General features: G+C 36.8%; 1 protein-coding gene across 1 annotated transcript in view; it reads left to right on the plus strand.

Annotated features, from left to right (window-relative positions):
* OLFM3 (olfactomedin 3) overlaps positions 1-25958 on the plus strand; it is a 197246-nt gene extending 171288 nt beyond the window's left edge. The window contains 4 exon segments of the mRNA XM_021090127.1: positions 4138-4357; positions 21904-22010; positions 23081-23441; positions 23444-25958. Of these exon segments, the coding sequence (XP_020945786.1) occupies positions 4138-4357; positions 21904-22010; positions 23081-23441; positions 23444-23757 (1002 nt within the window). The 3' untranslated portion in view covers positions 23758-25958.

A 26504-nucleotide genomic window follows, 5' to 3' on the forward strand; every position in this document is an offset into this window, starting at 1 on the left:
TGACAGGAGCCAGTGAGGGACATGAAACAGGGTGTCTACATGACACAATTTAATGTGGCAGAAATTACCATGGTTTTGTAATATTCTTCAGTGGTGCTCAGGAGAAGTGTAAAAAAATAGTCTTTCACTGAACCAGTTTTAAAGTTTTACCAGAAAGGCACACAGAAGAATAAAAAGGTAAGAAAGTTCAGGGCGTTGACAAGAGAGGGCGCCAACATGATGAATCATGAGGTTAAACTGTAAAGAAAAGCAAGCAAAGCCAGGAGGTTAAGAAATTTTAACAAATTAGAGCAAGGCCTAGAAGATAAAAATAAATCTAAAAGTTATTGGAGGTGAGGGAGTCCCTGTTGTGGCACAGTGGAAATGAATGAGACAAGTATTCAGGAGGATACGGGTTTGAGCCCTGGCCTCACTCAGCAGGTTGGGGATCCGGTGTTGCTGTAAGCTGTGGTGTAGGTCACAGACACAGCTTGGATCCCACGTTGCTGTGGCTGTGCTGTAGGCCAGCAGCTGCAGCTTCGATTCAACTGCAGGAACCTCCATATGCCGTGGGTGTGGCCCTAAAAAAGAAAAAACAAAATTAAGATTATTGGAAATGAAAGAATGAGTAAACTGGAAGAATAGGGAATTTATGGGGGAATGGTAAACATAGAAGAGTATAAGGCTAAAAGAAAATGAATTAATTTTAACCAATATTTATGGAACACATACTGTGTGCAAGGCAGTGCTGGGCCCTCTGTTGGGTATATAATACACAATCTCTTTTCTATGAAAGACGGTTAACAAACAGGCAGATCAAACTGACAGTAAAGAGAGGCATAAACATTATTTAATGGCACAAAGGGAAGAGTTATTAATTTTGTTTAGAGAAGTTCAGGGGAAGAGTTGTAAGACTTGGCAATATTCAAGAAATTAATTTTGGACTTGTGCCTACTTTCCTCCCCAGAAAATACTAAATTACAGAGGAGATCAAGGAAACCAAATATTTTCAATAAGCATTTTCAATATTCAAGGTTAGAATGCAGGCCACAGAGCAATGCAGTAAGCCTGATGCTGAGGCCAGCAACAAAGTAGGAAATGATAAGCAGGCACTTACGACGCATAGGGAGCATTCCCAGAAAGGAAGAGGGACAGAAGGAGAGAAGCTCGGGGTGTCTAGCTCAGGGTGAAAATCATTCCAACTCAGAAGGACAATGCAGAACTGTGTGATGCCAAGGGACAGCTTGCAGGTGCCAGGTTGGCAGAGATGGTGACACATGATGATGCATGTCCATCGAGGAGAACACTTGGGGGAAGACAGGAAACAAAGAAACAAAGAGATGCCAGGCTGAGAGCAAAAAAAAAGAGACAACTGTCTCTAAGTTTGCCTACCAGCAGGCAGGGCTGTCAATAAGAAAACTTAATTTGCATGCCGTATCACAGGATAGAATGATTATGATTTTCCTAATTCAAGTAATTCAAGTAGATACTGAACTTGTACGTCAAAATCCAAATAGCAATAAAGATAATAACATTATTTTTCTGAAGAATTATACAAATTCAATACACAATTTCAAGCACTTTAAATCTATTATATATTAACTAATTTAATTCTAACAACAATCCTACAAGGTAGACACTATGTTTATCCCCATTATTCAGATGAAGAAACTGATGTACAAAGAAGATGGGCAATATGTCCAGGGTCATATATTTAATACATATCAGCACTACAAAGTTCAGCTCCTAAATTAAGCCTCCTAATACCAAGGTTACATTTCCTCTCCAAGTAGCATATAGCTCTCTGAATTAAATTTAATAATGATAATAATTAAATGTTCAATACATGCTTCTTGAATGTATTTATTCACCAAATCCTACCATAAGTAGGGTTTTGCTCTAGCTGCTGAGGTGCCATATCTGAGAAGATGAAATGGAACATTCCAAAGGTAAGGTTAACACTGAAGAATACAGAGTGGTAGAAATTGGAAGAAAGTCCTCCTCTGGTATGTCATTTTCAGTATATGAAAAACACTAAGTAGCTCGTGTCTTCTATACTCCTTACATGAAAAGCTTGTACTAATTATACTTGAAATTGTAATTCTTAAATGCAAAGATCCTGATTGGGTAAGATAGTCGAGCTTACTCTTTGCTGTAAGAGCAATATCACAGACGGAGTCCCCGTTGTGGCACAGGGGAAACGAGTCCGACTAGCATCTATGAAGATGCGGGTTCGATACCTGGCCTCACTCAGTGGGTTGGGGGTCCAACATTGCCATGAGCTGTGGTGTAGGCAGAGGTGGCTCAGATCTGGCCTTGCTGTGGCTGCAGTGTAGGCCAGCAGCTGTAGCTCTGATTCGACCCCTAGCCTGGGAACTTTCATATGCCATGGATGTGGCCCTTAAAAAAAAAAAAAAAAAAGTGAATTTCTACAAAGGATTAGTAAACACAGATGTGTGTTATTTACTTTAATCTTTTAAATATTTGATACGTACATTAGTTAGACTTTCCATTGCTCTCTGACAAATGTCCAGAGTTTTTAAGTGGCTAATAATCTAATTATAAATTTCTGAAAATACTCAAAACTAAAATATATTTTAGCGCAGGGGAAATAAAACACCACCAAAATTGTGACACAGAATTGCTCTCTTTTCAATATTCCTATAGTAGAATATAATAAACTCTTCATTTTAACAGTTGCTATAATATGCAGCAAATGGTAACAAAAGAACTCTCATCATTAAAATCCTAATGAAGCGATTGTGTCTTTCTTTAAGGACATCACGAGATGCTCAAACTAATAAGTTTACTTCAAAATTAGCCACTAAAATGAGCAAAGCTCTGCAATTCTGCCTTTTGACTATGATATTTATGAATCTTTCTCCTTATTAAGACTATCCCCTCCTACTCAACAGAAACATAAAGACAAATTCAAAGAATTCTGAGCTTACAGAGCAAGAGGAAATTTCCCCACAAGAAACACAAGCCCATAAATCAGAGTGGCAATGGAAGCTTCTGCTATTTTAATGCACTGATAGTAATCCCATATTCCAAATGTAATTTTAAAATGTAATTTTAGGTTCCTTAAATAAGTTAATATAATGCATGGTTTCTGACAGTATCTATGGATTATTCTCAAATAATCATAGCAGTGAGAGCTCTTTCCACAAACGAGATCATGTGCGATAAACTCACAACTGAATCAAACGCATGAAATATTTTCACTGACAACCATTAAGTTCAAGGAGAAAAAAGGTGACATGTCTAAAAACTGAAAGTGAAACTGCAGGTGTGGCTCAGTTCCAAGACAGGAGTGAGGAGTACACTTCTTATTCTTGAGACAAAAATCACTGTTTCAGGTTCAAACAACTCTGTGCAACGGGCTTATTACATAAATGATGAGAAACTTAGTCACTGAAACGGTTAATTCACCACATGGGCAAGCAACTCTGTCTTACATCAAAAGCTCTAAATTATCTATGCTAAGGTAAATGAAGTCAAGAGTATGAGTAATAATTCAAAATAGTAAACAGCAACATATATTTCTTTGAGTTTTGAAAAGTTTTGCCTGATTTATTTATTATACTTGCTATACTTACCTTTCTATTGATGCTAAGATGGATATTAAAAGAAGGAGGAGTGGAAGGACAGAGGGGTAGAAACCCAAAATTGAAAAACTCTGTTAGGGAAAAGCTGTTCCAGGATCCAAAATTTCCTGTGAGTACCCCCTATATGATTGATAATTAGTTAATGGATAATTGGACTTGACTAAACAGGATATTTGACCTATGTCTAAAAATTCCTAATTAAAAGATGGACCCGAACCACATAATGCATTGTTCACATCATAAAATGTTACCAGAAAGCGAGATAATACATAAACCCCTAAGTGCTGCCATAGAACGTTTTAAAGGATCAGTTTGGTTCATAGGGAAGCAAGAAATCACTTAAAGAGAGGTTCTTGCAATGGGAAGCAGAGATAAGTGGATTTACTACTAATGATCATGTGGCCATGCTCACAAAATACCCAATTTCAATCAAAAATCAATAAGGAATTGTGCATCTGTCTTAATAATCTCCCCCGAGTATCACAGGAAAAAGAATGCAGCTGCTTGATCCATTTAAATGACTCTCGGAACAACTGGCTGCTTTTCACAGGAGTTAAAAGAGAAGATGGACGAGCTTCTACCCCTGATTCCTGTGCTGGAACAGTACAAAACAGATGCCAAGTTAATCACCCAGTTCAAGGAGGAAATCCGGAATCTATCTGCCGTCCTCACTGGAATTCAGGAGGAAATCGGTGCCTATGACTATGAGGAACTACATCAAAGGGTGCTTAGCCTGGAAACCAGACTTCGGGACTGCATGAAAAAGCTAAGTGAGTAGAACAATTCCATTTGTCTAAGTTGTGCTGTTCAGTATTTTCAACGACAACGGCATTCTTACATTTTGCAAATTGTCGTAAATTCCTTACTATGGGGAAACTAGCACTTGCTTTCTAAGTATAAAGTGTTCCTTAATGGTTTAAGCATGCCTGGTTATTCAGTGTTATTTAATTAGCAGTTGCCTAATTTTCAGGGCACCCTGTTGCCATTTGGTGGCTTGAAATAAGAGATCTAGAAAATACAGCTATTCTATTGGCTATACTAATAGAGATATGTGCGATGCAAAGCTGCCATCAGCTGCTCTGCTCTACTCAAGAAATAAGAAGGAGGCACTTATTCAAATAGATATTTGCCACTTTCCAGGAGGGCCAAGCATGTGATGTGGTCATGGACTCTAATTCTTGACTCCTAAAATGTGTGTGGTTCAGCCTGGTCTGAGTTTACACATGTTTCCATTGCATCCATAAGTTAATTATTCAGCTAAAGGCATCATGGAGCTAGTTTTTAACTAAATGTAAAGTAAGCATTCATGAATTGAATAACAATGAGTTTTAAGTCCATTTAGGAATAGTATTTTAGTTGTTGACATAATGTGACATAATGGAGTTTGGGGGGACGGGGGTGTTTAATAACCATAGAAAAGTGTTCTTTCAAGATAAAGAAAAATTTTTCTGGAATAGGAAATAAACTGGGAAGAGCAGTAAAGAATTTGAAAGAAAAAAAAAAAGAATCCCTAGTCAAGAAACATTCAGAAAATAAATATATATACTTAAAATTTGGATGACTTACAAGAATATGCCAAAATCTACTTATTTTACAGATGCAATTCAAATGATAACAAAAGACAGCTAAAATACAATATGTCACAGTCAGTAACCCACAACCTCAAAACAAAGTAGGAATCACCACATCAGAGGGCGCACTGCAGGCATCTCAGGATTTCCAAGAGATTCCGACAAAATTAATCAGAAGGCAATAGCATAAATCCCTAAAGCTAAACACATGTGCAGCAATCCTCAGCTTCTTCTTTCTCTTCATGCAAGAGGGGTCCATACTTTTTCATCTATAGCTGGTCTACTAATAATCATAATTCCAGCAGATTCTATGACTTGCTCTTTTCCACCCATTGTCCACATTATTGCTAACAGGATTTTTTTAAGTACAAATCTGAAATTTGTTTCCTCCGTTTAAAATCTCTTATGAATCCCTTATGTCCTAGGATACAGTCCATGGCTCATGAGGCCCTTCATATGTGGCACCCCCTTCATCGCTCATCTTAGGTCCTGCCATTTCTCCCCACATACACTATGTCGCCATCACTTGTGCTCTACACACTAACCCTGGGCCCATGGTGAGATGCTGTTTTTTCCTCCTCCTGAAACACCCTTTCCTGTGGATCCTTTCTTCATCATTAAATACACTTTCACCTGCCACATGTGACAAACTGCCACTCCTTTTTCAGGCCTCAATTTAAACATCGTATTTTGCCAGAATCGTCATTGCCTATCCCTATGTATCCTCTACATCTCTGCTAGGTGCTCAAGAACCTTGATACCTCACCAATGGTTGGACTTTCATGCTTCATTATCACTTTGTGGGGAATTAGATGTCTCTTTTGCCAGACTTTTGTTCCATAAGAACAATGTCTATGATATTGTCTAGGAATCTCCCGATTCCTAGAAAACTAAGAAAAGTTACTCAAAAATATCTGCTGAATAAATTAATTCTATAAGCAGGCATAGTAATGATGTCTAAACTTTCAACAGAAGAAATATTAGGTATTTCAACAAGTAGCAGAGAACTTTTACTTGCCCCCTAAAATGATCTCTTTTAGCCACGTATTTGAGTCAGGATGGCAGAGAACTGATTAAGACCAACGAGGGAAAAGTCATTTATTTGACAGAGCACTTAAAAACTCCTTTATATACTTTGCTTTTATAATTCAAGTTGTGGAGTTTACTGCTAACTCTCATATCATAAACTCCTTAGATTATTAGCAGCCCTCAGATCCCTATTCCTTAGTAGAGAGGCCAGTGCCACAAGCAATGACTCTAACTCATTTATGCTTTTGTGCCAAGAACTGGGTACTTGTCTCCATCAAGCCATGTTTATGTCAATCAAAACCATTCACTGAGACTCTCCTGAGCAGAGCAGATATATTTCGGCTAGACCACAACCTTTAAAAACAAGGTAGAAAACATGAAACATGTCCAGGTAGAGACAGACGGCCCTAATCCTATGAAATATAAAGCCACATGGTTCCTACCAAAAAAAAACTAAATTTTCACATTTTTCATTAAAAAAAGAATCACTCCAATTTGAAAGGAGGTCTTTGATAAGATACATATATTTATAGAAGAAAACACAAATGTATAATTTTGTGTGGCACTAAATTATTAACTTAACACTTTACTTACTTTTTATACTTCCTGGAAATTGGTACCAGTTGGACCAAGTTATCTCTGTGAACCTTTTAACTCCATGCCTAGAAGTATCACTTAAATAACTGCCTCAATATCAAAATATCAGAACACAGAGAAGCAGAAAACAGATATTAAATAACATTCAGGCCATTCACAGGAAATGTAGAGGAAAAAAAAATATCAGGGTACAATGTTCTAAAAAGGTCTAAATTCCAGTTGCTACACTGATCAGCTCTAGAGCAGGATATTGGATAATTATGATATCAGGAATACAGTCACAGGCGTGAAAAAGCTCATCCATCAATGGCATCTCCATTCTTCACAAAAACCTCTCAATACACAGCCAATTAGCAGAGGGTAAAAACGGGATTGGGGAAAGAAAATAAAAATGCAGCCATGATGAATACATTTCCACTTACCTTTCCAGTAGATTTGCTTTTGGGAAAAATGTCACAGTGGACATCACATGAATTCTAAGATACTAGAAAAACAAACTAGTGCCATTTCCTGCAAAGTTTAACTTTAATACGGTGCTGAAGGAATCAACAGTCACTGAGACCACTAGGGCACCATTCAGTTTATTTCTACTAGGGAATTAAAGTTTTGGAGAAAATAAAAATTAGGAAGAAAAAATGCTTCAACAGCAATGCAGCCTAGTGGCCTGAATGAGTTACAGAAATGCTCTTTCCTAAGTGCCTGATTTTCTCCTTTGAGAGACTGAATAAAGTCCCCTGTGCTTAATTAAGTCATGCCACATTCCTAGACATGCAAAATATAATTATATGCATTTGAGAATTTGACTAGAAGCACATTTAAAGCTCTTGCACACCCCCTGAGATCACCGATAGATATTTAGTGTAGATTGTAATAAGGCTTCAGCTTCCCAGTCCTCTAAGCTCCCCCCCACACCCCTACTTTCTCATCCTAGTTCTATTTTAGGGGAATCGTTTGGTGCCATCTAATGAAGTACATGATGTATCTTTCCATTAACAGAAACAGTTTTGAGCCTTTATGTTTAACGAAAGTAACAGTAGCACTCAAAAGTGATCTCACCTTGGGTTACTGTCTTTATCATGCTTAAACCAAATGATCTATGTGGTGATAGTCTTATTTGTACATTGAACAAATATTTACTGTCTCCCCAGTGTGCATGGCACATAACCAGGTATTTGGGAACATAAAGATGAGTAGCAGGCAGTGTCCCACTATTGTTAAGAAACTGGGATTACAGTAGAGACAATAAGCATAAAGTCGATGGCAATGCTGAGAGCCTACTGCTTGAAAGGCAACTACGCCAGTGCTTTTACATGTGTTAGTCCTAATTCTTGTAGGAACTCTGGGTCAGACGGTATTATTAGCATTTTTGGAAAACAGATGCCCAGACTGCTTAAATTAATTTGCCAAAGGTACATGTTGGAGGCAACAACTGTAAATCCAAGTCCTTATGAGTTCAGAGACTGAGATTTCTTTCCCAGACAGTGTCTTTTGTTGGGTACGTAATAACAGAAATGCCCTGGACACCTCAGTAAGTTTAACTCAGTGAACAGATCCCAGCTATTGTAGAATGAAGGAAGTCAGAGTTATTTTTTATTCTTCCTTGGGCTTTACACACATGCAATCACCACATCTTCCCCTCTCCCTCACCAGTTGCTCAAAATCATCTCTCTTCTGCACCTTCACTTCCAGGACCCTAATCCAGAGCACTGCTATCACCTCTCAGGTGGATCACAGCAATGGCCTTCTACCCACTCCCCTCCCTGCACCTCTTTACCACACTAGGTATTTAGACTAATCTTTTTGAAATGCAAATCTAATCATATTACACCTCTGTTGAAGTGATTTTCCTTAAAAATTAAATCTACAGGAGTTCCCGTTGTGGCGCAGTGGTTAAGGAATCCGACTCGGAACCATGAGGTTGCGGGTTCAGTCCCTGCCCTTGCTCAGTGGCTTAACGATCCAGCGTTGCCGTGAGCTGTGTTGTAGGTTGCAGACGCGGCTCGGATCCCGTGTTGCTGTGGCTCTGGCGTAGGCCAGTGGCTACAGCTCCGATTCGACCCCTAGCCTGGGAACCTCCCATATGCCTCGGGAGCCACCCAAGAAATGGCAAAAAAGACAAAAAAAAAAAAAATTAAATCTACAGAGCTTTGCATGGTTTGTCTTGATTGATGACATAGATTCTGCCTAATTCTCTGGTCCCTTCTCCCAAATTCTCATCATGCTCTCACTCTAAGCTAAAGTCATTCTAATCTTTTTAGATCCTCAATTTTGCTTGCTTTCTTCAACTCCTGGACACTGAACTTCCTCTCCCATTTCATGGAACACTCCCCACCTAGCCCATCTAAATTTTAAGCTTGCTTTTTCATTTTATAGACCAGATGCTAACTTTTCTGTGGAGGCTTCTCTGAATGCTCCTTAATACAGTTGAATTCCCCTGGCACTATCTCCCACTTATCACCACCTCACTCCCCCATGACACTTCAAATATTCTACAGAAAATTACCTTTTTTTTTTTTTAGTCTTTACTACCCTATAGACAAGTTGTCCCTGCTCTGAGAGTCAGGGACCATCTGTGTCTTGTTCCAATTGAAACTATACAGACTATGATAAAACATCTGAAACATCATAGGTAAAAATTAGTGTCTCTAGGATCTCTGAGAACCAACAGTATTTTTATTATTACTATTATTTTTGCTTTTCAGGGCCACAACCTTGGCATATGGAAGTTCCCAGACTAGTGCATGAATCAGAGCTGCAACTGCTGGCCTCCCCAGTCACAGCAACATAGGATCTGAGCAGCATCTGCAACCTACACCACAGCTCACGGCAACTCCAGATCCTTAACCCACTGAGCGAGGCCAGGGACTGAACCTGCATCCTCATGAATACTAGTCAGATCCATATCCCACAGAGCCACAGTGGCAACTCCCGAACCAACATTATTTTTAAAATAAAAAGCCTGGAGTTCCCCTTGTGGCCCTGCCGAAATGAATCTGACTAGCATCCACGAGGACACAGGTTAGATTCCTGGTCTTGCTCAGTGGGTTTAAGGATCTGGCATTGCTGTGAGTTGTGGTGTAGGTTGCAGATGCAGCTCAGATCCTGCATTGCAACTCCTAGCCCTTAAAACAAAAAAACAGACAAACAAACGAAAAAAAAAAAAAAAAACAAACAAAAAAAACTTTGTTGCTTTCAAGAAATAAATCAGTATATGTCAAATATAAAAATCCATATATTTTACAAAACAAAAGAAATCTTTTGGTGAAAAAAAAAAGCACAAACTTTTTCATCTTTGTTTTCATTGCCATCTGTTCTTTCCTCAATGGTAATGCAGTATTTCATTCCAAAATACCTAATGTTTGGCTCTACTCTGATCTTTGGCACTTAAAGCAAGAGAGAGTGAAAATCTGGTGAAAGGAAGAATTAACAGAAAAGTCAAATTGTGGGTCTGGGGTGAAGGAGAGTGAGATTTAATTTGGAAATACAATGGGGGAAATTTACAAGAATACCTCCTCAAATCTTCAAATGAGTTATTTACCAAAGAGTCCCATTCTCCCTAAAATTGCAGATTACAATGTGGATTACAATTTCTCTAGTTCCATGCATTTGGTCATGATTCGTTTTCTGGAACCCTGAAACTCCAGTTATTTTAGCACATTTTTTGAGTAACTGATATATTCTGTTTTACCGTAAATTGATTTTCTTTTGTATGTCCTACCTTTTCCTATACTACAACTGAGTTATAAGCCTTTTATCGACATAAAACCTGTATTTTCAGAGGCAAGCATGAACTGCCAAATTATTGGAGATTTCATAAGTCTGTTCCACTTAGTTTGGATGTTAAATAAGGTACTCAAAGATATGTTCATCAAATAAGTTTTATCTCAGAAAAAGTTGAGGCAGTTTCAGTTTTTTTAAATAATTTGAGACTGAAAATTGCGTTAATTTTGGAAAATGGAAGTATTTAGACATATATTATTCTTGATTCTATTTACCAGACACCCACTGGAAACTCATTCCATACCATGCAGTACGGCATCTGTTATTTCCACTCTTATCTCCACCTTTCCCTCAGCAGTTTAGTTGGTAAGATTAGACATGCAAATAAAAGATTAAATAATAAAAACAGATTTTACTATCAAATGTATGGTGGAGACAAACTATTTTAAGTAGCTTTCATAGACACGAAAGATCAAACCATATCTACTTGCTACATGAATTTGCCAATGGCCTTAAAAAAGAAGTAACATTATGCCATAAACATTTTGCTGCTCCATTTAATTTATGTATATGGGCATGGCCTTAGGATTCAAATCCAGAAGCTGTTAGTTCAGGACATTATAAAGTACAATTATATATTAAAGAAATAAACAAAAAGACAGCTGGTTTTTATGCTTCATTGATCCAAACAACTGATCTTCCTGCTGAATTCCAAATGATATCCTTTCCTCCTACTTATTTATAAATACGGATTGCAACTGATCAAAAAATTAACGTCTCAAAATCATCATGTTAAAATGGTTACTTTTCTCAATTATCCATTCAGTATATTTTCTGAACATACAGAACCATGCACTATATTATAAAATGCTAATATTTTAATGCATCTCATGCAGACAGAAGAGCACAGCAGGAGGAAATCAATGAAGCAAGACTTTTAACTCCCTTCTTTGCCATCCACTTTTGCAGGAACATTTGTCTTCCAGGCATTTTGGGGAATTACCCTTTCTGTTTGGCTTCCTTTGTCCTCATCAAAGAGAGAGTAAAGTGAGAAAGACAATATTTGAACAAAAGCTAGTTTGGGGGAACCCAGAAATACGAATGACATTTATTGTTTATTTTACTTTATAATTTCTGTGCTCTGTCAGAATCTGAGAATACCTGTGTTTACTTAACAGTCCCATAAAATTACAACTAAAAATGTGGCTGGTTTTTATAAATTCCTGCAAATTTAATTTTACTAATTTCATTTGACAAGATGAATTTTAGCTTAGGATTATAATGACGATTTCTAAGAGAAACGTCTACTGGAAAGAAATCAGCACTGAGAGCCCTTTCTGGTTTTTGCTTCCCCAGAACAAGGTCAGATAATGACGATGCCCATGACCACGTTCATTCTGAGGGGCTGTGTTTGTAATACCGCCTTCTCCCCAGGAGTGTAACTATCTGTTGACCCCCTATCCATTCCATGTCCCCTCAGTTAGAACAACAACATGTTAATAAGCTTCAGGACTTCCATCTCAGGGATGAGAAAACCCCACCCTGGCGAATAAGCCCATCATCCAATATTATATGATGGTTTAATGTCGTGGCTTAGATTAGAATCCAGATCACCTAATACTGACCTCAGGAGTCTAACCTGGATGAAATATACTACACAGAGAACACTTCTGGTAAATCTTGGATGAACAGAAAGGCAAAAAACATTAACAAAACCATAAAAAGATGGAGACATGGTTAATGAACTGATTAAACTAACATGTGGAATTCATTTATTTATTTTCTTTGGTATCATCGGTTTTCCCTCTCTACTAAATCATTTATAAAGATAAACAAATCTTTATTAAGCAACAATAGAAATATCAGCACGAGAATAAAATCTTCCCATAACTTCATATTTCTTTACTCCCATTTCTCTGCTTCTTTGAAATAATCCTTTACACCTACTGCTTTGGCTTACAGTCTTTGCAAAACCAACTCCACCTCAGTTTCTGATCTCAACATTTTTTTTTTTTGTCTTTTTGTCTTTTCTTGAGCCACTCCCATGGAGCATATGGAGGTTCCCAGGCTAGGGGTCTAATAGGAGCTGTAGCCACTAGCCTACACCAGAGCCACAGCAACGCGGGATCCGAGCCACATCTGCAACCCACACCACAGCTCACAGCAACGCCAGGTCCTTAACCCACTGAGCAAGGCCAGGGATCGAACCCGCAACCTCATGTTCCTAGTCAGATTCATTAACCACTGAGCCACAACGGGAACTCCAACATTTTCTTCATTTGATTCTGTACAATGACATCTTGCTGCCAAGTTCCAGGGTCATTTCTTTGACTTTTCTAGACACATCTGTATTTCCCAGAGGTCAGTACTTTATCCTTCTTAAAACATTTTCTTCTTCAGGATTTCTTAACATTGCGCTATTTTTCCTGTTCCACGTATAGCTTCTTATTGGGCTCCTCTGCTGACAGCTATGAAAACTGTAATGTCCCAGAACCCTGTTCTAGACACCATTCCCCGCCTTGTGTATGTCCTCTCCCCAAGTGTCTGCTTTTCACTATTATCATTCTGCCGAGGATGGTTAAAACTGTGTCTCAGAGGGTGTCTGCTACCTAGATTTGTACACTCTCTTCTCTACATCTCGAAAGGCATGGATAATAGTCATGAACAACTTAAAACAACCCATACTGAATTCTTGATTTTTCTTTCCAAACCCATTCCTTCCTTAGTCAGTTCATCTAACGACACTACGATCATTTGAACAAGTCAAATATTTTCTGTCTCTTCCCACCAAAATGTAAGCTTCACCAGAACGGAGGTGTCATGTCTTTCTGATCATTGCAATTCTACTACCAAGAACAGTGTTTGATGCTCATTAAATCTTAGATGGATGAGGAGTTCCCGTCGTGGCTCAGTGGTTAATGAATCCGACTAGGAACCATGAGGTTGCGGGTTTGATCCCTGGCCTTGCTCAGTGGGTTGAGGATCTGGCGTTGCCATGAGCTGTGCTGTAGGTCACAGATGTGGCTCAGATCCCACATTGCTCTGGCTCTAGTGCAGGCAGTGCTACAGCTCCAATTCGACCCCCAGCCTGGGAGCCTCCATATGCTGCACGTGCGGCCATAAAAAGACAAAAAAAAAAAAAAAAAAACTCAGATGGATAAATGAATAAATGAGTGAATGAAATATTCCTGTTAAAGACCACATCCAAACTCGCTTCTTCCAGTAGCCAATGGTGTGCTTTCTGAAGTAGAAATAAGAATCAATTATTCCCATCAAACAAGGGAGATGGTAAGAGTTGATTAGCTAGTAGGCCACCTCACCATGATCATCTAAAGTAGAAGGAAATTACCCATGACTCAGGGTAGAGTAAAGGACATTTGCATAATGGACCTATTTTGGATTTTAAGCAAGTTTATTGCCATGGAGTCCAAATTTTTCAATATACTCATTATTTCAGATTAAGAAACTAAAGGACTCATTTAAGATAAACACAGGTTATTTTTAGATTGTCAATGCTTTGGGACATTAATTTTTCACTTTAACTGTACATTTTAGATTAATGTTATAGAAATTAGTTTACTCAAAAGCTGTGACTTTGCCATGAAAAGTTGCAGTGGACTGAGGTCAAATTCAGGGTGGTGCCAGGAAGTCAAATGCTGGCATTGCACATTGTGAGTCACTGGGCAGAGGGGACATGGCTGATGAGCGACAGACATGGAGGCACAAGGCAGAGAAAGAAACAGAAAAAAATCAAACATAAAGTTCATAAATGCTCATGGGATCTTCCTCGGCCAGAACCTACACATGAAATACCTTTATTTGGAACCAGAGCTAACATACATTTCACATCATATTTTGAAAATGGTTTTTTATCTAACTTAAAAACCCATTCACTGAAATCTCCCAGAGTTAAAGTTTACAAATTTGAATTGGTTTATCAGATAATAGAGGTAGCTTTCCTTAACAGAAACAATTACCATTAAGACACATATGCAGGATCAAATCAGCAAAACCTAATAAGAAATATAACTTCATTAAACATATCCTTTCTAAACTTTCATCTTCATTTTTTTATAGACAACAAAACATGGGAAAATAGTTGAATTTGCTTGTTTCTCTCTATATTTGATGGTTTGTGGGTATTTTTTTTAGATGATAGAAGTAAATGTGGCTTAAAATGAGATAAATTTCATGTTTGGTAAGCATGCTGTCTTAATGAAAGACATGCTATTGTACATTTCAACACTCGGGGCTAAATTTCTATTATTTTTTATATCAACAGATATTCAGTAAACTCAATGCTACATCCTTTTCCTCTCAACACTGAGTTGGTCTGATATAATTTCTTCACTTAACTTTCCTTGCCAATTAATTCAAAAGAAAAGAAATCAAATAAGCATATAAACAATGATACTTTGAGAAGCTACGACCTATTTTTTCTCCCTGTTCATCTTATAACCTCAATATTTAGCACAGTCCTGGTACATAAGTTCTCAGCAAATGGTTGCTAAAAATATAAATTATTTTACATTTAAATCATAATTACATTACCATCTACCAAATTTCAGAGAGAAAGCCTATTGCTACAAGAAGAAAGCAATGTCATGTTTAGTTTAGGTGTTAGAAACTTTTAACCTCTGGTATAATTTCTGTCTTAACTCCTGGTCTAAACAATGTAAGGCTTAGCAGCATCTCTTTGCCATATGTATGCAACACTGGGATAGAGCTAAACAGCACAGAAGCCAAGGCATTCCAGGCCATCGATGCACTGTTGGTTTTCAGCAATGTTGATTCATAAGATTCACGGCATGAATCCTAGCCCCAAAGATAGTGCTTAGCCCGGTTTTACTAATCCATTCAACTCAATTCATATTAAAGTCACAAACTGAATTCAAGGGATCATTTTAATCCTGAAAGCAAATCAATATCTGAAATATGCAAAACACAGGAAAATATGAGCTTTATGTCTTCCTGTTTTCTCCAAACTATGCTCTAGTCCTTGAGCAATAGAGGCTGCCTACGTCAAGGGGGCCAATTTTGCTGATAAGGCACGTTTTAAAACCCCAGTTAAGAGGTTTAATCTTACCATTTGTCCATCTAAAATGTTAAATCAAACTTTGTAACTACAAAACCTCTACATCATCATCATTTCTTACTGATCATGTTTCCATTTCCTCTGGGTATAAAGTTTTATGGGGATGAACATTCCACTGTGTTAATTTTTTCATATTTGGGACATTACATTGATTTATATAGAACGAATTTAAACTGATGTCTGAGATTCTATGTATCTTTTTTCCAAATGATTATGAAAGATTATTCATCTTTCAAAGATACTTTTCAAGAAATTTTAGACTAATTTTTCTTTCCATAGAAAACAGGTACCCAATAGGAGCATATTTTTCCAAAGTCATAATCACTTACTATCTTGAAATAAAACGTACACTTCTACTTGAATCACATACTAATCGCATGAAAAGTATCTTTGAAAGATGAATAATCTTTTTACAGATAAAGCTGTATCTTTTAGTACAGCTCCTACGAATGTACTAACCAACGTTATCACTTAATAGCTTTTCTTAATACCTATATGAAGTAACTGATAAATGCTACAATTCATAGTATGGATTCTAATATTTTAAGGTTCAAAGAATTAAAGAGCGAGAGAGACTGCCTTATCAATTTTAAGAGCCGGAAATTTAAAGAACACAATTTCAATCTAGTCCTCACAGGACTGAAACCAAATTAAAATGCAAAGTATTCACAGCTTCCAATTCTGGAGACAATTTACATCTTCAATTTTCACCTACTTCTTAGACCTGCAAGGAAGACTGGCAAATAAAAAAACCTAGAAATGATTTTTTTCAATAGGCAGTATATAAATGTGATTTTTGCTTTTTAAATTTACTGTCTTCTTTTAACTTTTTGTAGTTATTTTAACTCTTTAAATTATAATTAAATATTTCATGTGCATGGCTAGAAAATTATATGCTTAAGGGGGGAAAAAAAGGACTTAGAATAAAAAGCAACCATCTCTTCCTCCAGCTCTGCTCTCCAGAGGCAATCACATTTAAGTTTAATTTTAGGGCTTTGGTAGGTTAATATGATTTTTCCACCTTGTTTTTGTTTTGTTTTGATTTGGTTTTTTTTTTAATCAATTTTGGATGTTGTTTATTGACTTTTTGCTGTGCAAAGTGAGGCTACGGAGAACCTAACCAAAACCCCTGTCTTTCTCATCTCCTCATGATATGCTTTCCTAACTCTTCACAGTCCACTTCTTATCAACTTTGTAAATTCAACCCTTATATTTAAATATTTATTTTTGTCAACTCTAAGAAAATTCTCAACACCCACATTTTTAAATGCAAAGATAGTTATACTCCCATTTTTCATTTCTTCTTCCAATTTTTAATTTTTCTCAGTGTGAATTTTACCTTTTCTTCTATATTATCACAGTTAGAAACAGTTTTTTTTTTTTTTTTTTGATAATCACAGAAGAAATATCTGTTAAGTATTCTGTAATTAGTCCACAGGCTGATTCTGTAAGTTAAACATGAGTGTTTGTTTACGTTATTATCACAATGCCTGTATTGTTTTTTGGGAGGTAAGTGGTGGATATTGATGCCTCAGTCCAATGTCAGATCACTGCTATTCAAAGGAGAATATTACTAGAGTTTGAATGGAATGTTTGGATATTTCTATTCTATCTGGTCTAATGTGCCACTTAAGTCCAATGTTTCCTTATTAATTTTGTGTCTGAATGACGCATCCATTAAGGTAAATGGGGTGTTAAAGTTCCCTACTATTGTGCTGCTTTCAATTTTCCCCTTTAAGCCAATTGATACTTGTTTTTGCACATTATCTTGAAGCTCCTCCATTGGTTTTATCTACATTTACAAATATTACGTTTTGTTGGACTGACTTCTTTATCATTACATAATGCCCCTGTCTTTTACTATAGATTTTTGGTTTAAAGTCTATTTTGTCTAATACGATAATGACCACTCCAGCATTCTTTATTGTCTGTTGCATGAAATATTTTCTCCACCCATTCACTTTGTTTGTCTGTGCCCTTACTGCGGAAGTGAGTCTCTTGCTGTTTTTTTATCCTTTCAGCCACTCTATGTCTTTTGATTGGCAAATTTAGTCCATTTACATTTAAAATAATCACTGATAGGTGTCATTTTGTAGTTTATGACTGCTCTCATGGTTCCTCTCTGTTCCTCTCTTTCTTTTCCCTTGTGTTCTGGCAGTTTTCTTTAGTGTTATGTTTAGGTTCCTTTCTCATTTTCTCTTTTGTATTTACTGTTTTTTCTATTATATTGTGGTTCTCATAAAACTTAATAATAGCTGTCTTTTTAAAGTTGGCAGCAACTTAAATTTGAACATATTTCAAATCTTTATTTCACACCCTCCCCTTGACACATTTCATACTTTTGATGACACATTGTATTCCTTTAAGTTTACTTATCTAGGAAACTCTTGATCTCTTCTTTGATTCTCAATGATAACCTTAGGTAGAGAATTCTTGGTTAAGAGGAATTTTTTTTTTTCTTTTTTCCTTTTAGTATTTTGAATGTGTAATACCCCTCCATTCTGGCTTGTAAACTTTCTGCTGAAAAATCTGCTGATGGCTTTATGGAATTTACTTTGTAGGTAGCAAGTTGTTTCTCTTCCTGCTTATACAATTCTTTCTTCTTAACTTTTACTGTTTTAATTATAATGTGCTTTTGTGTATCACTAGGCCCATCCTATTTGGAACTTCCTGGACTTTCTAGATTTGGATGCCTATTTCATTCCTCAGATTAGGGAATTTTCTGCTACTCTTTCTTTGAATAACTTTTCTGGCCCTTTTTCTCTATTCTCCTTCTGGGACCCCATAATGAAAATGTTTTGCTGCTTGACATTGTCCCCAAAGTCCCTTAAGGAAACAACATTTTTTAAAAATGATTTACTCATTGAGCTGTTCTGTCTGGATGAGTTTCATTGCTTTGTCTTCAACTTCATTGACTCATTCTTACTCCTTATGTGTTCTGCTGTTGTTCCCACTAGGATATTTTTCATTTCAGTTATAACTTCTGTTTGATACTTTTCTTATGCTTTCTCCCTTTTTGGTGAAGTTCTCACTGTATTCATTCTTTTCCTGAGTTTAGTGAGCATGTCTATGACTATTATTTTGAACTTTTATCAGGTAGACAGCGTATGTTCATTTCACTTAGTCCTTTTCCTAAGATTCTGTCTTTTTCTTTCTATTGGAATATGTTTCTGTAACTTTGCCTAATTTTCTATATTGTTTCTATGTATTGGTAAACCAGCTATTTCTCCAAGTCTGGAAGGAGTGGCCTTACTTAGTATATGCCCTCTGGGGTTCAAAAGCACAGTCTCACCTGGTCACCAGAGCCAGGCACTATAGTGATGTCCCCTATTTGAGCTGCATGTGCCCTACTGTTGTTGCAGAACCACAGCTGCTGCTGAAACATTCTAGTGGATAGGACTGGTCATTGGACCAGCTATGGGGCATGGCCATAGCTGTACTGGTTGGTGGGGCTGGGACCCAGACCAGCTATGGGCTGAGCCACAGCTACTGCAAGGCACTGGTTGACAGGGCTATTGCTTGGCCAGTGTGAGTTCTAGCCAAGGCACAGGGACAGGTGGGGGTCAGTGGGATGCACCCATTGGCACTAACAGGTTAGAGGGGTTAGAGGAAGAATTTCAAAATGGCATCCACCAGCACTGACACTAACAAGGTAGCCTGAGATTGCAAAATTGCTCCTGCCCATGTCTCAGTCCCATGTAGTATCCTGACTGCTTTCTACCTCTCTAGAAGATGCCTCAAGTTTAGAAAGTGGGACTCCTTCCCCTATAGTTCATGTCCTTTTTAATCTGTTTTGTTTTTCCCTGGGTAAGAGGTCCCCTCTGCCTCTCCTACCCCTCTCAATGCTGTCCTTTCACCCTCTGTTGTGGAGTCTCTGTTCATTCAGTTTTCAGGTCCCTTTCCAAGGGAATTATTCCATACATAATTGTCAATTCATTGTTTCCACTGGAGAAGGATGAGTTCAGGATTTCCCTGCACAGTCATCTTGAACTCGTTTAGATTCTGAGTCCCTTACTTTTCTGCAAGGCAAAGCAGTTCCATACTCAGTTCTCATCTCCTCTGCATAGACACTGGTGCATTTTTATTTCACCCTACATCTTCAGTTACCACTTTCCATCATTTTCTGCCTTCTAGAAATTTCTTAAGTTTCTTCTCCACTGATTCTTGTACCATTCTCTTTGCTTTCAGTCTTTTTCTCCATGTTTTACCCCCTTATTATCATTTTAATGAGATCTTGCAAAATAAAGGAGACAAAAACATCATCTTAAGTCAGTTACTTTTTATATTTTATCTATTTTTGCTATTTATATTCTGTCCAACAAAGGAATTTATTATTCATGCTAAGGAAGATGTTACATATTTTATTTTGTGGTGTTTTTTGGTGGGGAGGGGGTGTTTTGCTGCTTATTTCAATATACTTGAAATTTGCATGCACTTACCGTCTGTGAATTTAAAAAATATCTATGCAAGCCATAATTAAAGATCATATTGCTTTCACTTGTTTTGTACATTCAGAAAATATATTCAACGTATATTCATTCAGAATACATTTACTTTTTTCTAGTTCGAATTGATACTATTTTACTCATATAGTCTTCATGTGTTTGTACGAAGTTGAGCTAATATAGTCTTAATAGGTTTAACCCCAAATCTTGCTATTAAACATAGATAATGCCACAAAGTCTTCCAATTTGCTCAGTATATCAGGTCTGAGGAATTATAATGTAATCTACTTATATAAAATATAAAGATGCTATCACATCTAGCTTCATAAAGGAAGAAAAAATATATTCAGTTGACATTTCACAAAAAGCTGGAGATTGCTAAATGTGTAGTTATCACTGAAGTACTAGCACAAAAAAATAATGATATGATTCATCATCTTCTAATACTGCACAGCTCAGTATTCTGCCAGTTACAAATTATTCTTAAGAGGAATATATACAGAGAAAAATGAGCCAAAATAAGACCTAAGCTACAATTAGTTTTGTCCTTATTTTTCTTACAGGAATCTGTACTTTCCCTTCCCAAAAACCAACAAGAACTACATCGAAATGTATCAATTCTAAGGATAGCACAGGAGGATCTAAGAAACATTTGCCATAAAGAACAAAAAAAATTTTTTTTTTTTTTTTTTTTTTGCTATTTCTTGGGCCGCTCCCGTGGCATATGGAGATTCCCAGGCTAGGGGTCCAATCAGAGCTGTAGCCACCGGCCAACGCGGGATCCGAGACGCGTCTGCAATCTACAACACAGCTCACGGCAACGCCAGATCATTAACCCACTGAGCAAGGGCAGGGACCGAACCCGCAACCTCATGGTTCCTAGTTGGATTCGTTAACCACTGTGCCACAATGGGAACTCCCAAAAATTTTTAAGTTACAAAAGAAAAGAACAGAAAGAAAAGAGTGTAAATGGACAGAAAATAATGTTTCTTTGCTGAAACTAAATTCAACATTTATGGGCACTCATATTGCCTTTTAAAATGATAAATCACTTTTAAATTTTGTTATCAAATCTCACAAAATGCCTAGATTTCTTCTTGGTTTAGACTTTGGCACTTATGAAGTCCAAGCTTTTCCTGTGATCTTATTCATAGCTAGAGTGATAAAAAGTATAATGTTTCAAGAAAATTATTAATTTTTCATCAGGTATTACATCAACTGATACTCCACCTCTTTTACTGCATGGTCTATAGGCTCTGAGGGCGTGTGTTTGGGGGATTTTCCTTGCACCTTTAGGGCTGTTCTTTCAGGCCAGCTACCTGCACAAAGAATTTACCCTTCAAAACTCTACCTCTTTCAGGTAGACTGTGATTACAATTTTCTTATTATATCCCACAAATATAGCTTTCACAGAAGCTGCTCTTTACCAATACAAACTGAAAATTGGCTTATAAAGTTCTCTCTTGCTTGCACAAGTGGTCTAACGTCTCAAAGCATGAGGGAGGGTCAGGTGAGGAGGAGCTGATGAGCAGGTAAACAGGCCCAAGGACAATTTAATTTTTCTGACTTCTTTACTTAGAAGCAGCTGCTGAATTGGTATAATGACAATGCCTTTCCTCATTTATTTCCTTCCAGATTGTACATTTTTAAATTCCACACTTTAGAGCACTGAAAAAGCAACTACTCATGGTTTGAATTACAGTTAATGCATAGCACCCAACATAAATGATCATTTGTTCAGAGTACGTGATATTACTTCTATTTGCCTTGTTTTAGGATCCCTTTCTTTGCTCTTGGTGTGTGTGTATTGAAATGATTGACCATCTTCACCCAACATGTCTATGTTATTCTGATTTCAGCATGTGGCAAACTGATGAAAATCACAGGGCCAATTACAGTCAAGACATCTGGAACCCGATTTGGCGCTTGGATGACAGATCCCTTAGCATCTGAAAAAAATAACAGAGTATGTTGCTTCCTCGAATGCCTTTGCTTAGAACTGTGTTTTATTTACACTTTTTGTCTACTAGACTATTGTTTTTCACTTTCTGGGATATTGGTTTCAACTTAAGAAGTATTACAATGTTTGGAAATATTTTCAGTTTGATAATATTAGCACACTTACGGCCATGGCAAACCTATTTTAGTAAAATGTTCTCTCCTATAAGTCATCAGTATAGTGAGCCTAATTTGTATTGGTTTTAGTCCTATTTTATACTTGAAAGGGGCTAAATACAAGTACACAAAATTCTCTGTATACTCCTAAAATTTGCTCCTTAATGTGAAAAACAAAACAAAACCAAACACTAAATAAGCAAAAACTCAGGAGCTAACAAATTCACTAAACAAGCTACAATATCCCTAGGATCTGGGTAACTTTAAAGAAAACAGCACTGAAATTTTGGGGGCGTATTTGGCAATGGCTGTATTATAAATCAGTATACTAGAAGCTTACCGTGGCTCTATGCCTGTTCTATTACAGAACTCAGAATACAAGCAAGCTTAGTAGCTAAATTAGTAAAATTATTTCATTAAAAGGTAATTGTACCTACAAATTAATCCAATGGCCAAGTATTACTGGAAGGTTCTGTGGTATCCAAGAAGGAAAATTAAGTTGTATCCATAAAATTAGACCATATATTTTTCACAGAAAGGGATGGAGTAATTAAAGGTTCGAAAGGTGATGGTTTTGCAGTTGTCACTGGCTAATCAGGTAGATTAACAAAGTGATGTGACTTGCACTGATGTTCAGTGATACGCACTGAATGGTCAAAAAATTTTAAAACTTCAAAAAATAAAGGGCAAAATGCAAATCGAGTTCAAGGCAGTAAATTTAGTTGTTTCCTTTCCACATAGACCATGCCAATATTTTTGCAAAAGCCTGCAGTACAATCACATTGCAGCAGGTAAGTGGTAAGAGAATCTTCCAGAGCCTAAGAATGACAATGTTAATATGTGCTGACTTTCACTGTTTTTATTTTGGAATTCTCAAAAAAAGTCCAGAATTTAATCACTTCAATTTTTTCTTCTTTCCAGGTCTGGTACATGGACAGTTATACTAATAATAAAATTGTCCGTGAGTACAAATCCATTGCAGACTTTGTCAGTGGAGCTGAATCCAGGACATACAACCTCCCTTTCAAATGGGCAGGAACTAACCATGTTGTCTACAATGGCTCGCTCTATTTTAACAAGTATCAGAGTAACATTATCATCAAATACAGCTTTGATATGGGGAGAGTGCTTGCACAGCGAAGCCTGGAGTATGCTGGTTTTCACAACGTTTACCCTTACACATGGGGTGGGTTCTCTGATATCGACCTAATGGCTGATGAAATCGGGTTGTGGGCTGTGTATGCAACCAACCAGAATGCAGGCAATATTGTCATCAGCCAACTTAACCAAGATACTTGGAGGTGATGAAGAGCTGGAGCACTGGCTATCCCAAGAGAAGTGCAGGCGAATCTTTCATGATCTGTGGCACACTGTACGTCACCAACTCCCACTTAACTGGAGCAAAGGTGTATTATTCCTATTCCACCAAAACCTCCACATATGAGTACACAGACATTCCTTTTCATAACCAATACTTTCACATATCCATGCTTGACTACAATGCAAGAGATAGAGCTCTTTATGCCTGGAACAATGGTCACCAGGTCCTGTTCAATGTTACCCTTTTCCACATCATTAAGACTGAGGATGACACATAAGCAAATGTAACTTATTTTCACTGACCCAAAGGGTGTCATTGTGATAAACTCTGTAGGACCCCTTCTGTTTTCTCTTTATTGTAACTTTCATCATTTCTCCAAAGCATTTTTTATTATAAAGTTGGTGTTTCAAAAAACAGCTAAGTCTGTATAAATTAACCTGTTGGAAACACATCTTAACTCCTAAATTTACAAGGCCTATCATGTCCTTGTCATGAAAAGCACTAAAAAGAGCTTAAGTGGCTAAAGTCATAGTTTTACAAAAGATTAATGATCTGCCTTATATTAGAGTCAGAGACTAATGGTGGCTTAAATGCATGAATGTCTTTTTTTTTTTTTTTTAACTTGTCATTTTTTTACTGTTTTTTGCTCCACATCAGGAAATATTTTGGTAGGAATAAGGAAAAAAAAAAAAGCACTTTCCCCATTTATTCCTAAAAAATATTTAAGGATCTTATTTATATGAGAAAATAATATTAATCATTTTGCTGTTATACAATTCTCCAATGCGGTGCTGTACAGTCATTTTTAAATCTCTTGCTAACATTTTATTGGCAATATGTATTTCTACCATTGTAACCACCATTGTGCAATTGTATCTCTTCACTTCTGTGAAAGTTAATATTTTTTATAAAACACATGAGGTATCATCATCTCAGTAATCACTATAGGTAAACTTTCAAATGTGGTCAGAGGGAAGTATCTTTTCAGCTTACCCCTTTACATAAACATTACAAACTAAAAAGAAAATCAAACTAGATCCCTTAACATAGAGTCTTTATTTTATCCCAAGTTCACTGGACCACTGACACAGAATCCTAAAACTGATTAGGGAAGGATGTTATTCTGTTCACCCCACTGAAAGCAACCTGTACAGCTGATTGCAAAGATGCAGCTGAGTCACAAAAAATGGAGCTAAAAAAAGACTCCATTTATTATACAATCAAATTTTGTTCTTTACAATTAGACATATTAATATTTAACTTTATTTTACACACAACTGGCAATAATGTAACTCCTTGTGTCAAGACTCTAAAGTACATGAAATATATATGAAAACTCTTAAAAATTTCTATATATCATCTAGACTTATAAACTCTGGAGAGCTACTGGCAAGACTTGTGCAAAAGAAAACTGTGGAAAATCTGGGAGTTGTCTGTGTTGTTTAAATGTATAAATCATAAACTCAGAAAACATGGTAAGATGGCAACCCCTTGTTATTCTGACTCATGGTATGAAGAAATAGTATAACCAAAAAATAAAGCTTTAATAATATTTTATTTAATAACTCCAAAAACATATAACCAATACATATTAAATGTGAGTTTAGACCTACTTTCCACACATTAAAAACACAGTTTTATGGAAACGAGTGTGGGCTAGTTTTAAAATTGAAAAAGTATACTCTATAATAAATAGTATGTAACTTAAATTGTTGTAAATGTTTAGTTCCACGCATACACAACATCATCGTTTCCTTTGTGAAGTAAGGATATAATAATTCAGATAAAGCATTATGTAAAGAAATAATACTTAAGAGTAATTCATTTCAAATGTCACGAGTAAAACACCATTCTCAAATATCTCACTGTCAAAACTGTAGGATGAAACAACTCAACCTTGAAGTTGTTAAAATTTAACAAGATTTCTTTTTTGCCTACAAAAAGTTAGCATGATTTCATGACCACTCTGGGTCCTTTTGCAATGTTGTCTTCTCCTTTAAACATTTATAGAAGTTCTCTGCTTTTGAGAGTGAGAAAATTTAGGGACTCACTTCTTGTACACACAACATAAAAATAATCAGCTCTTGTACATCAAGAGTTTGTATGAAGAAAGAATGTCGATTGCAGAAATGAATGAATGTTCCGCAGATGGCCTCTAGTGGATATCTGGGTCTTCATTACTTGTTTTGTCTTTTGTTTTTTGTTTTAAATAATGTAATATGATATCACGTGAATTCAGAACCTGGATGGTCACAGCTTTTTGTGAAATGTGAAGCTTGTAAACACTTTCTTGCTTTCTGTGTAAGGTTTCATCACCATATCCAGTTTATAGTGTATGTGCTGCTAAAGCAAGCACAGATTTTATTAATGTCACTAGAAGTGGGGGCAATATGAGTTTAAAAATGGGATACGCATTAAACACTTAGTTTAAAAGCATTTTTCTTAATAAACTATTCAGTTTGTGCCTGAAATGAATAACTTACTCTAATCACTGTTTTTTTTAATCTCCAACAAATAAAATAAATTTTATGAGGTAATAATGACTATTTTAAAATAATATATGTAACACAATCGGTAAAGAAATCCAAGCTCAGAAAGTTTTAATTCTTTTTTTTTTTTTTTTTTTTTTGTCTTTTTGCTATTTCTTGGGCCGCTCTCGCGGCATATGGAGGTTCCCAGGCTAGGGGTCTAATCGGAGCTGTAGCCACCGGCCTACACCAGAGCCACAGCAATGCAGGATCCGACTCGCGTCTGCGACCTACACCACAGCTCACGGCAACACTAGATCCTTAACCCACTGAGCAAGGGCAGGGACCGAACCGCAACCTCATGGTTCCTAGTCGGATTCGTTAACCACTGCGCCACCACGGGAACTCCAGAAAGTTTTAATTCTAAGTGAACTGTGTAGCTGGTATTTTTTTTTAATTAATCAGATCGCTAACAAGCCTCCTATCACTTAAATAATAATGCGAACATGGTCAGATTGTGTGACGTGTATTTGTGGCACTTCAGTCTTAATACTTA

The sequence above is a fragment of the Sus scrofa genome, chromosome 4 (assembly GCF_000003025.6).
Source record: "Sus scrofa isolate TJ Tabasco breed Duroc chromosome 4, Sscrofa11.1, whole genome shotgun sequence".
Classification (NCBI taxonomy): Eukaryota; Metazoa; Chordata; class Mammalia; order Artiodactyla; family Suidae; genus Sus; species Sus scrofa.